The sequence below is a fragment of the Ambystoma mexicanum genome, chromosome 9, assembly GCF_040938575.1.
Source record: "Ambystoma mexicanum isolate Mex_15411 chromosome 9, UKY_AmexF1_1, whole genome shotgun sequence".
Taxonomy (NCBI): Eukaryota; Metazoa; Chordata; class Amphibia; order Caudata; family Ambystomatidae; genus Ambystoma; species Ambystoma mexicanum.
The window spans coordinates 201,746,585-201,764,814 of record NC_090931.1 but is presented as its reverse complement, the minus strand read 5'-3'; the positions used below and the strand labels follow the sequence as shown (position 1 = coordinate 201,764,814).

At 49.0% G+C, this 18,230-nt stretch overlaps 1 protein-coding gene across 2 annotated transcripts in view; it reads left to right on the top strand.

The window, feature by feature from the left end:
• Positions 1 to 17,590, top strand: part of ZPR1 (ZPR1 zinc finger) — a 176,003-nt gene extending 158,413 nt beyond the window's left edge. For both annotated transcript variants that reach the window (XM_069614501.1, XM_069614502.1), the window contains exons 12-14: positions 12,088 to 12,177; positions 14,648 to 14,713; positions 15,189 to 17,590. In XM_069614501.1, the coding sequence (XP_069470602.1) occupies positions 12,088 to 12,177; positions 14,648 to 14,713; positions 15,189 to 15,326 (294 nt within the window). In that variant the 3' untranslated portion in view covers positions 15,327 to 17,590. The remainder of the gene's footprint in view (positions 1 to 12,087; positions 12,178 to 14,647; positions 14,714 to 15,188) is intronic.
• The last annotated feature ends 640 nt before the right edge of the window (positions 17,591 to 18,230 follow it).

Genomic DNA, 18,230 nt, shown 5'->3' with positions numbered 1-18,230 from the left:
CGGCTGATTGTAACCCCTGGGGATAGATGACGGGTCACGCAACGCACAGGAGGCCCAAAAAAGGGAGATGACGTGCACGCAACCCCTCCTAGACCACGTGTGCAGAAAGAAAAACCTGCACTACGCTGTGGCACCCAGTAACACAAGAATGAACGTATGCGTGTCACACGCAGCCTAGAATGACCTCTGAAGGGGTAGGCTACACACTGGGCAAGCACAGAAGTTGGATACGTGCGTGACTCACCGTCTGCCAGGTAAAAGAGCGTGAAAAATGAGCGCGTTTGGCTGGCTAAACCCCCGCCAAAAGAAGATGTGTACGCTGTCTGAGAAGACAGGACAACAGTAGAAGGGGACACTGTTTGAGGGAACAGGCCCAGGTAAACCAGTAAAAGAGAAAAAAGAGAAAAAGCTGTCAGAGGTAACTGGGAATACGAACTGGAAACGCCGTGAAGTAAATCGCGTGTGAAACGACAAGAAGTACAGATTTCACCCACTCGCTCTCCACGAAAAGCACGTACAAGGAAATGGTGTTCTACATGTACCTTATATACAGGCCCACACGTTCAGCGTCACTTACGCGGCGTGTACGTTCACCAATCACACGCTTTGTCACTCCTGCGTGTAGATCCATTTTCACCAATCACCCGCTTTGTCACTTCTGCGTGTAGATCCATTTTCACCAATCACACGCTTTGTCACTTCTACGTGTAGATCCATTTTCACCAATCACACGCTTTGACACTGGGACGTGTCACGCAACAATTTCCTGCACGTGCAGGTGACTATAGGCGCGCATATGCTGTTGACGGGTTTACGCGCTAAGGGCCTTTGCTGACGTGTGGGATTTCACTCCCTATCAGGCTGTCCACGCGTTCACACACGAGAGACCACGCTCCTGGCCAGGAGGCCAAATTACTGCCCCCCAGAGCCCTGAGCACGCTCCCACCTGCCATCTGCTGCTGCCTGACTGCCTGCTGGCCACGTGCCCCACAGTGCTGGTGGGTGGGGGTGTTGGGAGACATGGGTGGGGGCCTGGTGGAGGGTGCCCCTGGTGGCGGGGGGGGTGGGGGTGGTGTGGGGGTGGTGGGAGACATGGGTGGGGGCCTGGTGGAGGCTGCCCCTGCACTGCTGGGGGTTGGGGGTGGTGGGAGGCATGGGTGGGGGCCTGGTGGAGGCTGCCCCTGGTGGCGGGAGGGTGGGGGTGGTGGGAGACATGGGTGGGGGCCTGGTGGAGGCTGCCCCTGGTGGCGGGGGGGGTGGGGGTGGTGGGAGACATGGGTGGGGGCCTGGTGGAGGCTGCCCCTGCACTGCTGGGGGTTGGGGGTGGTGGGAGGCATGGGTGGGGGCCTGGTGGAGGCTGCCCCTGCACTGCTGGGGGTTGGGGGTGGTGGGAGGCATGGGTGGGGGCCTGGTGGAGGCTGCCCCTGCACTGCTGGGGGTTGGGGTCGGTGGGAGGCATGGGTGGGGGCCTGGTGGAGGCTGCCCCTGCACTGCTGGGGGGTGGGGGTGCAGGGGGACATGAGCAGGTGTGCAGGGTAGTCCCCTGTTTTGTAGGCTGCCTGGAGGGGCCGTGGAGGGTGTACAGGGAACACCTGTGAGGACCCACCCAGCCTAATCGCGTGTGACTTCCCACGCACCCCTGTAATACACGTACCCAGCCAAATCGCGTGTGATGATTCCCACGCACCCCTGTAATACACGTACCCAGCCAAATCGCGTGTGATAATTCCTGCGCACCCCTGTAATACACGTACCCTGGCTAATCGCGTGTTAAACTTCCCGCATACCCCTGTAATACACGTACCCTGGCCAATCGCGTGTTAAACTTCCCGCGTACCCCTGTAATACACGTACCCTGGCTAATCGCGTGTTAAACTTCCCGCGTACCCCTGTAATACACGTACCCTGGCTAATCGCATGTTAAACTTCCCGCATACCCCTGTAATACACGTACCCTGGCTAATCGCGTGTTAAACTTCCCGCGTACCCCTGTAATACACGTACCCTGGCTAATCGCGTGTTAAACTTCCCGCGTACCCCTGTAATACACGTACCCAGCCAAATCGCGTGTGATGATTCCCACGCACCCCTGTAATACACGTACCCAGCCAAATCGCGTGTGATAATTCCTGCGCACCCCTGTAATACACGTACCCTGGCTAATCGCGTGTTAAACTTCCCGCATACCCCTGTAATACACGTACCCTGGCCAATCGCGTGTTAAACTTCCCGCGTACCCCTGTAATACACGTACCCTGGCTAATCGCGTGTTTAACTTCCCGCGTACCCCTGTAATACACGTACCCTGGCTAATCGCATGTTAAACTTACCGCATACCCCTGTAATACACGTACCCTGGCTAATCGCATGTTAAACTTCCCGCATACCCCTGTAATACACGTACCCTGGCTAATCGCGTGTATAACTTCACGCGTACCCCTGTAATACACGTACCCTGGCTAATCGCATGTTAAACTTACCGCATACCCCTGTAATACACGTACCCTGGCTAATCGCATGTTAAACTTACCGCATACCCCTGTAATACACGTACCCTGGCTAATCGCGTGTATAACTTCACGCGTACCCCTGATATGCACGTTACCCGCTTTGCGTTCCTTGTTTGGCAGCCCTGTAAACTGGTCCAGGGTTAGCGCAGCCCTTTGCGATGATTTATCGATTTTGATGGCTTTTCCTTGCGCGAGGGCGTTCTTGGGGGCGTTACTGGCGCTGCTGCAGGGTCGCTGCGATACTCTGCGCCACGGCTGGTTTGGGAGCCTAAAATCCATGAATACGCTGTGCGCCGGATTCGGTTTTGGCGCACGCGGCTGGCGCAGACTATCGCACGCGCACGCTGTGCGCTACTTGTGCGCTGAATTCTATGAATTACCCTGATAATCTTTAATATACATGTATTGAGTGTTTCTTTGATGCGCATTACTAACTAGGTCTGGTGTACTTTCCCCACAGCTCACATATTACTCTTATGATGAGCCTGACTGCTCTGCCACTCTACCAAGGTTCCATGAGTAGTACAGACTGATACTAAGAGTTGGTAGTCTCCAAACCATTGGGATAGTTTTGTAAAGTCTACCTCAAAGTGGACTTTGGGAAAACTCCCCGAACAGTCCTGGTTTTCGGTGGGAATCCTTTGTGAAGCCTGCCAAGGCTTCAGCGTATTTGTGAGGACAGGCAACAGGGGAGGAGTATGAAACTCTGCTGTTCTTTGTCTTCTGGTGTGCCTGTCTGGAAACAGTTCCAACTGGGGGGGGGGGGTTGGGGCAGGCTGTCCTGGAAGGGCAGCCACCACCAAGTTTGAATGGTGAGTGGGTGCTGATTGGCTGTGTTTCTACATAGAAGGCATGGATCCTGAGGCTGAAGCCAAGCTGACGCCTGGAACAGAGGCATCGAGGAGGAAGAAGGGAAAGATGTCTGCAGCCGCTTCTAGACGACCGGAGCTGCTTTCTGTATAATCGCTGCTCCTTGACCCCTTATTCCAGCATCAGGAGAACTTGGAAGAGGACACCTCGCCCCTTGAGACTGGTGCTACGACTTGGTCTTGAGTTGACCTGCATTTCGGGCCATCCCACGACCAGCTGTGACCTTCACGTGCTGCAAACCGCCAATACCCTGGGTCCTGTGCCCACTGTGCAGTGCATATTCTTCCAAAGATCGAATCCTCCAAAAACCTTGTGGGACTTGTATTCGGACCTCCAGAGGCAAGATTCCACTCCTTGAAGTCCCCTCACCAGAGTGCTGGACCAAGATATCAAAGTGAATCGACTGGGCAGTAATTGTTTTTCACTGGTGCTTCCCAAAAGGCACCAACATCACAGAACCCTGAATAATCTTTTGCTGGAAGTGTCTTCACTCACCTGCTGCTGTGAGATTCGCTCTAGTGTCCCTTCTTTCATCTACCTGACCAAGAATCCAGTGACCGGGTCTGCTGCTGCTTCATCATGAGGGCATCATGTTGAAACGTCTTAATTCCTAAGGTACTGTGAGACTCTTGGTAGAAATTATCTAGAGCCGATTTGCTTCTCCCGTGTTGCTCAAGTGCTGATTCGTGTGTTTGGGAGTTTGCCCATACATGCTCACCAAAGCCTAATGCCTGTGATCCTACAGGGAGACTTCTCTGAAGTCCCTGACCCATTTTCCCAACAGTTTACTTGCTACAGAAGACTTCCTCTGGAACCTTTTGAATTTTCTACAGCCGTGTATTACCTGTTTTTGCCCTCCAAACTGAATAAGACATTCATAACTAGTTGGGGATGGACGTCTAAAGTGTTGGGAAATTATTTTCCAAGTATTTACTTAGTTTGTGTGGTTTTGTTTCATTTATCTTACCTGAAAAGGTTATTACAAAAGTATTGTACTTACCTTTGAATTTCATACTGCCATTCTAAAAAGTATTACAAAGTGGTTTACTTACTGTGAATAATTCACTGGTTTTTCTAAAGTTACTTTAATGTGTGTTATAGTTCTTCTCCAGCATGGGGTCTGGCATGGATTCACATGCTCATGAACATTCCCCGTCAGGCTGGGAATCCTTTCATTTATAAACTTTCTCCTATAACCCAATCACTGAGCTCTGGGTCATACTGCCCCCAGCCAATGGGTGCCCTCTCCCTAAGCCCCTCAGGCAGCCATCTTCAGATTTTTACCGCACAGTCAAGTGTTGGGAGTCCTCGTGTTTTGCTCTTTGAGCTTTCTACATTTTTCTGCGCTTTTTCAGTAGGAAAACGTTTTTGTTAGTTCGAGCCCATGTGCTCCATAGCTTATACATCCGATCAACGGGGATCCGTTTTTCAGCTACATTCTTTAATCGTCAAGTGTCTCTCTTGGAAGTTCCCAAAGTTCATCAGGCCTACACTGCGCTGGATTATGTTGCAGGAGGAGGAGGACGGGGCTTCCCTCTTCAAGCTCTGCGCCAGCTGCGGTTTGCGGAATGTCTTCACGGACGAACCGCATTCCCAGTGCCTGTATTGTTTGCACCCAACAAACAAGGAGGAAGATTGTGAGATTTGCCGTGGCTTCTCCAAGCGCACGATGAAGGACCGGCACGTCCGACTGGCGTCCATCCGTAGGGGCCCAAAATGAGGCCAAGCACTGTGAGTCCACTTTCACCAGGATTGCCGCGCAAGCGGGATCCCACGACGGTCAGGGCGTGCTCATAGTCTCCATCTGCTTCGATCTCCAGCCATCGCTTCAGCTCTTTGTCGAGGAGAAAGTCCGCTACCCCGGGGAAGCTGTGGGAGAAGCCAGAGAAAGCCAGACAGAACATGGGATCCATCCTTCCGGTGCAGGCCAAGGTGGTCCAGGCCAGGATGTCTTCCATAGAGATGCTTGCAGCCGCCCTCTTGGTCCAAGGTACCCTGGTGGTGACCTCGGTGGTGCTTCCTCCCAAACTGGTGGTGAAGACTCCAGAGAAGAGGATGCCGGACCTCAGCCCTAGGCCCCCCCGAAGAAGGGGCGGGGTGATAGAAGAGCTTCAGGGCACAGATATTTCATCATCCGAGGAGGAAGTTGTTGTTTCCATCCACACCATCCGGAGGAGATGGGTGCCGACGGATGACGTCTAGGAGTCGCCCGCCGGAGGCGGCGGGCCAGCGGACGGCAACGCTGGGCCCAGCGGTCCTGGCACCCACCAAGGATCTGTCGCAGGATATTCTCTCGATCCTCCACACACGGGTGTCAGAGATCCAGAAGAGGATGCCGACGGCACCGCCAGCGACTCTACCGACAGGGACCCTGTTGACACCGGGGCAACCTTGGTTGAGGAAGAGGCAGCCACGCCTCCATTCCAGCCATCACAGCAAACCCCCAACCCCCATGGGGACGGGGACTGACACTGCTTCGACTGACAGACCACGGTAGTTTCACCGCAGCCAAGGGCTTCTCCATTGAATTAGGTGGGATCTTTTCATTCCATGATTGCCCCTGCGTCGAACTTTTTCAGCTCACCCCAGAAGAAAAAAGGAAGACTTCCTAAACCAGCGCCGGGAGGCGAAGAGGAAGACCATTCTGTCGATTCCACTCCTGGACGACGTCTGGGATGAGGAGCTGGCGCTCCTGAAGAACCCCTCCTCGGCCCCTCCTAGGCTGTACCGGCTAGGCTAGCGAAGACGTATTGGGTGCTGGAGTCTGCACCTAAGTGTCTCCGGTTACAACCATCGCCGGACTCGGTGGTCTCGGCTGCGTCGAAAGAAATCGTCCAACCAGTCGTAGTCAACATCTGTTAGCCCTGGACGGCGAGGGGAAGACATTTGACGCCGTGGGACGGAAAGTCATTTACTCAGCAGAGACTAATGTCAAGGCGGCCAACGCCTTAGCGATCCTGGCCAGGATTGACCGGGAGCTTCGGTACAAGATGGCTCCGATCCTGGATTTCCTCCGAGGGGACAAGCGGGTAGAGGAGATCCTTCAAGAAGGCGCGGTGGCGTCAGACCATGCCATCACCCTGAGCCTGGACTTTGCAGACAGGGGGATCTGCCAGATGGGGAACGGTATTTGCCTCTGTCGTCGTGGTTGGCTGAAGGCCACCAACTTCAGACGAGGGTCCTGGACATGCTGTTCAAATGAGACAATATTTTCGGCAAGGCAGTCGACGAATCTCTTCAGGCCATCAAAACCGACACAGGGATGGCCCGTGCCCTCGGCACGCTGCTGTAGCACCATCCGTCTTTTCGTCCCTCAGGAGGAAAGTCGGGGAGGTCTTCGAAGTGTTTTGGCGGTGGATCGTCATCTTACCGCCAACCTTCCTGTTCCACGACCCAGGAAGCCTACAGGGGTTGCTCCACTGCCTTCAGAGGGGACCGCCATCGTCATCAAGACTCCCAGGGCAGCGTGCTGGCCTCCAAGCAGGAATGAACCGGCCGAGATATTGGGCCTGCAACCCGGTGGGAGGCTGGCTGGCAAATTTCGTCAGTGTATGGGAGAACATCTCCTCTGATCAATGGGTGCTGGACGCTCCCGCCCACAGACACATCTTGGAGTTTCAACAAAGTGTCCGAATACCACCAGTGGCCTGGCAGGAACAACATATCCCTCAGCTGCTGCTGGAAGTTCGGGCCAGGTTACGAAAAGGGGCAATGGAGCTGGTTACAAAGCGACTGCGGGGCTCCAGAGTTTGAGACCGGTGGATCTAGGCCCATTCTCGATCTACGACGACTCAAGTTAATCAAATCCCAGAAATTCAGGATGGTCCCATTGCAGCACTTGCTCTGCCAACTGGAAGAGGGAGACTTTCTGTCGTCGTTGGATCTGGAGGACGCATACTTCCACGTCCCCATTCAAGTAAAGCATTGCAAGTTCCTGCACTTTGTCGTACAAGGGAAGCACTACCAGTTCAAGGCTCTTCCCTTCAAACTGAAGTCGGCGCCCAGTGTCTTTTTACGAAGTGCCTGGCTCCAGTGAGGGCCATCAAGTCGCTGCTCTGCACAATGTCGTCCTACATCTACCTGGTCCGGCTCTGCAGGTTGCGGATGCAACCGCTCCAGGAGTTCCTGGACGCCTGTTGGATCCAAGTGTCTGGAAGTTTCAAAGACTGGATCGGGCTCGACAAGGAGTTCCGTCGAGCAATAAGGTGGTGGGGCGTATGCTCCAACATCGCTGGGGGTGCAGACTTCCAGAGCCCTCCGTACCAGCAGATGGTCACAACGGACGCTTCCCTGGAGGGTTGGGGAGTGCACATGGACGTCTCTGCGCCAGAGGACTGTGGCTGCCGGAGGAGAAGGCGCTACACATCAATGTCCTGGAACTACAGCCTGTGTTTTTGGGCCCTCAAGTAATTTCTTCCGTCCCTCAAGGGCAAGGTGGTGAGAGTCTTCACAGACAATACCACCACAATGTTTTACATCCGAAAGCAGGGGGCACCAGGCCCCCAGCGCTCTCCAGAGGCGCGAGCTGTGGCACTGAGTCATCAGCCAGGGGATGTTCCTCATTCCTTTTCATTTGGGTGGAGTCAAAAACACTATCGCAGACTCCCTCAGCAGGGAGCTGCGCTAGTGGGAGCTTCAGCAGGATCAAGTGGACAAGCTCTTCCTCAAGTGGGGCAATCCCCCAGATCGATCGGTTTGCGACGGCGATGAACACCAAGTGGCGGATGTTCGCCGGCAGGTTCCCCTAGCCGGGGAGCATGGGGGACGCATTCTCCTCCCCGTGGAAAGGCCTGTGTCTGTACGCGTCCATGCCCCCCCAACCCTGTTGCCGCTGCTATGAGTCATCAGTCAACTCAGACGGTGCTGGTGCAGGATGATCCTCGTTGCGCCAGCGTGGTCGAGGCAGATCTGGTATCCGGACCTTGTCAGCGTGCCCTCCAGTCAAGCTACCAGTGGTCGCAGATATTCTCGCCAGGGAAGGAGGCGCAATCCTGCACCACGACCGCTGAACCTGAAGGCCTGGCTCCTGCAGCATTAGAGTTCGGTCGGTACAAGCTTCATAAGGACTGCAGGGAAGTCATCGCCAAGGCCAGGGAATCTGAAATATTACAGACACAAATGGAAACACTTTGTGGCATGGTGCCGGCGACAGAAGATTAACCCTCTGAGGGTCACGGCCCCAAGTCCTTCCGTACTTGTTGTCTTTGGCTAAGTCGGGGCTGGCTCACGCCTCCATCAAGGTACATCTCGCAGCTATCTCCCACTACACCACGTCTCCAGGATGGTCTTCTCTTTGGTCACACCGTCTAGTGAAGGAGTTCATCAAAGGACTGTTCGTTCGTTCCCGCTGCTGAAGGCTCTGCCCCGGCATGGGAGCTCAACATGGTGCTGACTTGGCTCATGGTGGGGGGCCCCCTTCGAGCCGATGCATCAAGCTCTGCTTAAGTTCCTGTCTTGAAACGCCGCTTTCCTCGTGGCCATATCCTCTGCCAGGAGGGTAGGTAAGATCCAGGACATGTCCTGCAGGCAGCTTTACATGACTTTCCACGAGACGAGGGTGGTGCTACGGACGCACCCCTCCTTTGTGCCCAAGGTTCAGTCGTAATTTCATCTCAACAAGCCTTTGGTGTTACCTGTATTTTTTCCAACTCTGTCGCCGGCTGAAAGGACTTTGCACTCGCTGGACGTGGCTCAAGCGCTGAAGTTTTATGTGCCCCGCATGAAGAGTTTCCGGAAGACTTCTCTGCTTTTTGTGAATTTTGGTCCTGTGAACCGTGGGAACGCCTTGTCCAAGGCTTCCATCTCCAGGTGACTCTCCGGCTGCATCACTCATTGTCATCAGTTGGCAAACCGACCATTTCCTGGCCGTCCGAGAGCCCATTCTACCAGAGCGATCGCTGCCACGACGGTGTTCCTTTCTGGTGTGCCCTTGCAAGACATCAGCAGGGCTGCTACGTGGAGGTTGACGCACACCTTCACGAAATTCTACTGCGTCGACAGGGATTCCAGCGAGGAGTGTAGCTTCGGCCAGGCAGTGCTACGCAACCTGTTCGCTTGAAGTTTGAGCCTGCTGAGTGGGTACGAGTAATTGCTTCTTTTGAGCCTCCCGTGGTTGTGTTTGTATCTACTGCTATGTATTCTTTATTCATGAGCATGTGAATCCATGCCAGACCCCATGCTACAGAAGGAACAAGTTACTTACCTGTAACTGTTGTTCGAGGGGATTGGGTCCTCTGACGTATTCCATATCGCTGTCATAGATATGGAATACGTCGTCGGACCATCCCATCGAAAGAACGTTACCAGGTAAGAAAGTAACTTGTTCTTCGAGGGGATTGGGTCCTCCGACGTATTCCATATCTATGACAGCGATATGGAATACGTCGTCGGACCATCCCATCGAAAGAACGTTACCAGGTAAGAAAGTAACTTGTTCTTCTCCAGCATGGGTCTGGCCTTGATTCACATGCGAGCCCTCCTGCCTGCCCCTCTGCGGTTCTTCTTAGTCATAGTGCCACTTTACGTGCTACCTAATCTGAAGATGGCTACTAGAGGAGGGGTTTGGGGAGAGGGCAGTCATTGGATGGGGACAGTATGACCCAGAGCTCAGTGATTGTTTTATAGGCGAAAGACCATTTATAAACTAAAGTGAAACTGTTTTTTCTTTTACCGAGGATTCCCAGCCTGATGGAGAATATTCATGAGCATATGAATCCATGCCGGACCCATGCTGTAGAACAGTTAAAGGTAAGTAACTTGTTCCTTATTTTTTAATGTTATTTTAGTGTCTATATAAAATAAACCATTATTTGTATATAACTATAGTTTGTCTGTGTTTCTTTGGCCTATGTGTATACTCTAAGTTCTTTGTGCCGACCACAGCCCTAGTCTCCCTCCTAAAATAAGCCTGGCTGCTCAGGCATTGCTACCAACATACTTGTGTGGTTTAGGCCTATACTAAGAGTTGTAGCCCTGTGTCCCAACTGCAAGCTTTCTAAATTCCTACCAAGATGGACTTTCGTAAAACTCTCCAACACTCTGCACCAACCACTAGATGTCAGCCTATGCACAGCTTGTGAATCTAAGCAGATGCAAACATCAGAAAGACAATTACAGGTATGTGATATTTGATATATTCACTGAAAAAACTTTAGTTTAAGTGCAGTAAAGTTGACCAGAGTTGAGGCATCAAAACCCTTCAAATTGCGATGTGTGAAGTCATGACCAACGTAACACCCGTTAGCCCATAAACACATAGATATTATAATAGAAGGGCTTGACAATGACATATGAATTGGTATTCTCGGGGTCATAGCATTTTGGAAGACATCAACAGAAGTGCAGAGAGTTGAGCTGGTCATGAAATCTGCTTCATTTCAAGATTATTTTTTTTTGTATTTTTTTTTTTTGTCTGCATTAAATCTGGTCAATTTAACTGCACTTTTAAAGTTTTTCAGTGAATTTCAAGGGTTTTGTTATACCATCATTTTTCTACAGGCCACTTACCATGGAGCGCCCCCTTCTCCCAAAAAATATTTTTTAAACTACTGGATGCAATAATCGTAGACCCCTCCCTGGAAATCAAGACCACGCTTTGTCTCCAAATTGTTTTGTACCTGGTCATATTCCATCCAGCCGTTTTGGCTGTGTGCTTGAGCAAAAATTCAACATTCTCTTTATGGGGACTGTGCCAAAACATCCTTTTGTTACTTTGTTAATAACTTTTTTTAACTGATCTTTCACAATTAGGTGGAAGGGGGCTGGTGGGATCCCCTTGTGTACAATTTTTGTGTGCAGAATTTCAGACCAATCTGTCATACGAGTCAAAAGGTATTGGCGATTGAATTTTTCAGTTTTCTTATGTAACTCAACACTCACCTTAACCAATATGTTTTACACATTGTATAACCTGTGGAATTGGCATTGTTTACAGGGTTCTTATGTTGGATATTTATTTTTCTCCAGAAGCACCATGCATAGATAATTATATAGGAGCACAATGCTTGGATTGGTGGACCTGGGCCTAAACGGGTTAAGATGGCCGCCTATATAACGTGCTTTAATTATGCTATATGTGAAGCCTACACCAACCCTGTCATGTGACCGGGCTCAGATCGGTTTTCTTTTACATTCAGTGCAATATTTTGTTTACTGTGATCAAGCACCTTGTGAGGCGTGAAACGCGTTGCAGTTCGTTAGTCTCCTGCTGCCTGCGGGCATTTCTGCTTTAATTGAACTGTTTGCATAGAACTATAATCATCCCATGTTTTTGTCTTGGGATTCGGAGTCGAGCTATTGAGTGCTGCCCCCGCACATGTTGGCGTTCAAAGGCATTTGAAAGTCATGCAATTGTTAGCTGAACAAGAAAATGAATTGTTGTAATGGCAGACTCTCGAGCTCTTGTGGTTGGTTCTTTTTGATTCTGGTGTGAAATTCAAGAAACCTTTACAAGGGGGTGCTAGTGCAAGGCTAAAGAGGGTGTGTGGTGATCTGGGCCATTAAGCCATTGTGTGAAGGGCCAGCCAAGATTAATTTTGAAAAGTGAATTACTTGGAGTTATGCACATGCTATAGTTATTGTAGGTGCCAGGTAATTCCACTGCCTCTTGGTAAAACACATTTATGGTTGCATGTTTTTTTTTACACACCTATTTAACCTTGTTGACCAAATGCATTACAGTGGAAACATTTCTCCTTCATGTCTACAGATAGTTGTGAAAAACCCTTTCACCGTGGGAGATAGCGCCACCCCTGGCAGAGCAGAAAAACTACAAGACTTTGGACAGATGCTAGATAAGGTCTGTTTCTTTTCACCTAAATAGTTTTTTTTGGTGTTGTTCTACATTACACATATGGTAGTCTCCTGTGTGGTGTGTCTTTAAGTGGATGCCCAATCATGTTTACAAAAAGTGAACAGTGGAACTCCATTCTTGGCTTTTGAAATTCATTAAGTTACAAGAACGGAATATCCTACACAAGGTCTATGGAGAGCAGCTCGCCAAACAACAACAATCTCTCAATTAGTTTAATTTCTACGTTATTTCCATAAAAGTATTCATATGCACATTCATATGCATTACATTGAAAGTTTAATCAAGTGCATACATGTAGAACACAATTTCCGAGTTGTTCAGCCCATTCTTGCTGTCTGCCATGACATCTTCAGTGTTATAAGCAAAGCCTAGAGTAGCGTGAGTGATATGGCATGACGCTGCTAATGCTAAGAGTTTCCCAAGGCTGGATCTAGACTTTCCACCACCACCACCATCATCATCAGTCCACTCTCAAACCCTCATGATCGCTTTGGAGCCGGCCCTTGGCAGTACAGTGTCATTGTGTGCATTTCACAGCATAAACCTAGAGAATTTTCTGAACTGAATGTTTCTTTTAATTAGAATACAGTCGGTGTTTTTCTGACCTACTGCCTTCAACCGCCTAGCATCATAGCTCACTCGGGACCCGCAATCATGTTTAGTTTTCTCTCCTCTGCATCTCTTCGCCTAGATGTTTTACTACTGCACATGCAAGCATGCAACCTTTCCCTAAGATCGCACGCTGGCTCCTGTTGTCACACTTGAATGCCTCTTGTTTTGAAGCGAGCCCTTCCGAGAAGCTACAGATGGACATAAAGAAATGTAATCTGAAGTATATGCTTCGAGCTGCAGTGTGCTCAAAGTATGTACCGCTCTGCAGCTTCTCTAGTGCAACACCTGCTTCAAAGCCACTAATGGGGGGGGGGATTTCCTGAACCAACTTTCTGGGAGGGTGGAGGGAGGCCAATTTATGGTTCTAAACCCTTAGTCTAGCCGAACTCTCACAATTTAACATGCGCGAAGCAGTAAGGCGGACGTCTGGCGATCTAGGGTTGGTATGCTAGTACAGTTAACACTTAGGGACAGCCAAGTATTGAAGCAGGCAAATTATGCAATGGCAAAATGACGCGAACGGAATAAAACTCAATGTTACAACCTGCTTTAGAAGTACAAAGCAGGCACCTCGCTTATGCAGTCCTTCTCCAACAGGTAGGTAAGCTGTGGAATGTCCCAGAAGTGTCTGTTTTCAGGAGAGTACCTGGTAGGGGATAGGAAGTTCCCCTGCACAAGTGTTTCTAAAGCTAACTGGTTAGTCATTTAAAAAAAACAGTATTTTTAAAGCACCTCTTGCAGCCGATAAGTATTGGAAAGTAGGGGTACATTCCCTTTCGCACCACTCTAGGGGGTCACCCGGTGGGGGTAAGGTGGAGGCGAGAGGGGCTTGGTTCAAACTCCACCAATCGTGTAGGATCTTCCCAGGTTATAGAGGAGGCAGCAGCAAAAAAACAACGGTTCGCTGGGACAATGCTGGTTTGTTCCAGCAGCATTCCTCTGGGTCTTCAGCAGCAGTCTTCTCTTCTTAAAGCTCTTGCTTCTTGTGGGCAACGCCCAGAATTGTGACAGGGCACCTCTTTTTATCCTAAATTCCAGGCTGGGAGTAACCATAGCCCTCAAACTGTTAAGGGCTGTCCAGTCATGGACCGGCACTCCCAGCACTTTGCAACAGGCATATCTTGGCTGGAATGTTGATTGGGACCAGACAATCTCCCAACCCCAGTTTCCTGCCAGGCCAGCTACACACCACCCTTTTGCCCAGCAAACCAGAGTAGGATCCTGAGAAGTGCATACCCTTTTATGGATTTTCTTGACCTACGAAAGTAGACAGCCAAAAAGCAAGATGAGCAAGGGACCGGACTGAAAACACATGGCAAAGCCATTTTGAGCACTCAGTACTCATAATGGCAATTAGCTACCCCTACCTCCAACTCACCCTAGGCACATCAAGAAGCCATGTAAAATGATGCCAGATCAAAGCATCCCTGCAGCACTCCACTGTAAGGTGGTCTGTTCGACATTAAAACACAGAAACCATGACTGGGGGAAAGCGCCCGCCTCCACTTGACGCCTTAAGGGCTCACCAGTGCCCTCACACTGAAAGAGCTGTGCAGGTCAGTGAAGGGCACAAGGCTTCACCTACCTCAAAAGTCAGACTATGTTGCTAAACGTAGAGGGACTGTAGGGGGCTCCATGGAGGCCCATGGAGGGAAAGGTGCAAAAAGTAGAATCTTTCCTAACGGCCGCAAGTCCTTCTGTTGTCATGTGCTGCCTTTCGCTTACTACGCCGCAAGTCCTTCTGTTGCCATGTGCTGCCTTTCGCTTACTACGCCGCAAGTCCTTCTGTTGCCATGTGCTGCCTTTCGCTTACTGTGCCCTCTTTGTGTTTATTCAATCTCAGATCATGGGGGGACGCATGGATGCTCACTTGGTGTTGGATGATCTGGCCGGGAACAGTTACCTTCAGGTAAGTCCCGTTGTGAATGAGCGCTATAGTCGGCTAAGCATGCTTAAGATCAACAACCTGACGCTGGCAAAAAGAAAAACCAAAGAAATGCTGGCCCAAGAGTGTGGCTCGCTGTGATGGGAGGAAGCAGGCATCGTCTTTAATGCAAGTGCCTGCATTCAAAAAACCTTCAATACAATCTTTTATCGCTGCAGAGTGCTACAAAACCCGCTGAGTGGCTTGCCCACAAAATCAGAAATACATACTCTAAAGTAATTCATGATTTTTCTTTGCTTCTGTTTTTGCCTATGGATATCCCCTTACTTGCCACCCCCACATCAACTACCGCTGCTATAGAACTGTTCGATTTAAAGGGAGTTGAAAGACGCCATCTATTTAACACTGGGAAGTGGTGCCTTTTTTTATTTTATTTTTTAATTGAAGATTTAGATTTCTTTTAACAGCTCTTGAATACATGTGTTTTGCGTATTTGTAGAATGTATACGCCCCCGAGGCTGACCCGGAGATGAAGGTGGAACATTATGTGCGGTCATTCGAGCAGAACGAGGAGCTTGGCCTTAACGACATGAAGACCGAGGGGTATGAATGCGAGGCAGAATCCAGCAGTCGCTAGCAGTCCGCAGCGCCTCTGCCTGTGGAGCACTTGATGATTTTCACCATTATACTAGACAAAAGAAACAGACCTTTTCATTTTGGACGGTATGGTGACCCTAGACTTCTCATGAACTCAACCAGGAACTGGGAGGAGCCAAGTTTAACTGAACACACTTAAAAAGCAGGACCTTCGCTTGCTGTCCATTGAGCACTTGTTTTGTTGGTGTGGTGCTGCATAGTCAGATGGGACATTCAGTTGGCGTGTCAGTCAAATGGGGCTGTTTAATGGTCGTGAAGACTGACTTGCCTCCAGTGGCACGAATTGGATGACCTTTTTGAGTTTGCAGTCCAGACCCTGTTCTCAGCCTTTTCTTGCTTTCTGCCGCAGCCTTTTATGGAGCCCGTGAGAGGCTTTGCTGTCAGTTGAAGTTACACCAATCATTTGACAGCAGAGAAGTTCAAAGCTAATGCCCCACCACCTCTGCATTGTTGGGAGAACATTTACATCTAGGTGCTGTTTTCAAGCTTCTGAACCGAGCGTATCTAACAAACGCTCGAGCCAGGGTCTGCTGTGAAAACAGTTAGGGCCAGGTACCTGGTAGTAGAGCTTGCACCACTAAAGGGTATCTCTTCTTTCGTGGATTGTTTTCTTTAGCTGCCTTTTTAACTTTCATGCAGATGTATCCCAGAGATGATTTCTTTTTTTTCTTTCTTTTTTACGAAGGGGTCGGGGGGATTGGTTAGGTCATTTCTTAAAGGTAACATTGGACCCATCCCATTGCTGTTATTCCCACATTCAAACCTGAGATTGGAAAATCTGTCCTTTAAACTCCGATTCTCTCCCTAGCATTTGCTTCTGACACATTAGAGAAGCCCTGGAGATTACAATGGGTTTTATTGCTAATTGTTTCAAAATTTCAGAGAAGCAGAAGATGCCTAGTATTTGGCAACACAGATCGTAGCATACCATGCCAGTGTCTTTTAATTTACTTTGACATTTTCTGAAATTTTGCAGGCACAAATAGAAAAGTAAAACGTGTTGTGAAGCCAAAATCCCAGCTTTTCTGTGCTTGCTGACATTTTTAATTTTAGCTGCACATGCTGATCTGGTTGTAGCTGTCATCACTTGCTTCAGACTTTCTCCGGGCTTGCTCTTTTAAGAGTTCTAAATTGCTGTTTAAGAGTTCAGTCGGACTCCTCCAACTGCATTAGACATGGGTACAGACATAAGCAATCCGGGTCAACCCAAAAATACCAGCTCTGGTAAAACAAAATGGTTTTAGAATTTTGTTCTACGCACCATTTGAAAAACTGGATCAGATGTCTAAGACCTAGGGTCAAAACGAACATGCTTGCCCATCTGACATCCATACGGCTTCAGGTTCCTATAATGTTTAATCTATGTACAATACATGCCTGGTGGACGTTGGGGTGCCAGTGATTTCAGCTTCTCTCCCTTTGCTTGCCACGCAAATATTTTCTTTTGACCCTGTGCCATTTTTGCTCTGTTTTATAGATCGGAGGTCTGTGTTGATTCAAACCTTGATGGGCTGAGTGCCCTGCTAAAAGTAGTATATGCTTTTGTCGATGTCAACCTTGGCGGTTAGCACATATTTGCAAGAACATGGGTCTGGCTGTTCCAGGTGACACAGATTTTATTTTTTGATTCCATATTTCCCGAACTCTGTTTTAAATGGATGATTACATTGTCTGCTTGCTAATAAAGTTAAAATCTAATGCATTTTTTCACTTTACAAATGTTCAAAACAATGCAAAATGTTACAAGGTGCTTTGGACTTATAGTTTCATGCTCTTCCATTTCCACATCGCAAGCAAGGTCTTCCCCGTTTTATTCTTTTAAATAATTCTCTCCCCGTTGCTTTCCTGCTGCTGGGCTTGTGTTCCTTATCAGGATCATCATGCAATTTGTGCCTCAAATAATGACGAGGCCTGGTAAGAACATGCTATTCTGGCCAAAATCAAAGCTTATGTGGTGGGAATAAAAAGCGGAACACGCAACGTGGAGGAATGTACCACCCAGCGGCTTTCCTTTTTTGTAGCACAAGAACAAAGGGAGCTATTGCATTTTTGAAAAAAGTGACTTTTCTTTGACTTTATGCAGGAATAAAAAATAAAAAATAAAGCAACCTCAGAAGTTTTGGAATATGCAAAACCCAGTACATTTATTTTAAGCCAAGATCTGTTTTACTTTTGTACAACACAGCTTTGTCGATTTTGAGTTCTGTTAAATTTAATAAATTATTTTGGGGTAAAGATTGTAAACTGTCTAGGAAGTTTTACTTCTTGCTTCTGAAGCTGGTGACTAGAGAGCAAAGTAGCTGTTTTATATTATGCATGGCACAGTGTTGTCATAGAGCTGGTGGGGATACAAAGTTTGGTAATACGATGCAGCAAATGCACAGTCTGACAACTAAGTGAAGAGTTACCTTTATCGTTTGTCTACCAGTTTTATTAAATTGTTATAGAGCTTCCTAACGTACTGCACCCCTCCCCGCCCCCCGAAGGTGAAATCCTGAAATGTGCATCCATGGACTTGGGCCTTGGTGGCGCACTGATTACTTGTTGCATCAAAGGTCATTTTTTATAGCAAAACGGCATTGGTTGACTGAAGAAATGGTATACATAAATAAATAAATAAATATTGTTCTCCGAGCTTGAAAAGTAAGCATCACAGTAGTCTAGAAAAGTCTGATAACCTGTTGTCCCCTCTTTCTGCAAATTCTCCTCTCATGAAGGAACCGTGGTTCGATGAACTAAATATTCAGTGAAATAAAACCTTGGTTATCAGTTAAGGTGATCAGATTTAACGCACCAAAACCCCTTAAATTCAGCAGTCAGTTTGTCCACCTTACCTATGCATCCCCTGTTGCGCAGCGTATGACCACAATGAGGAGATCGCAGA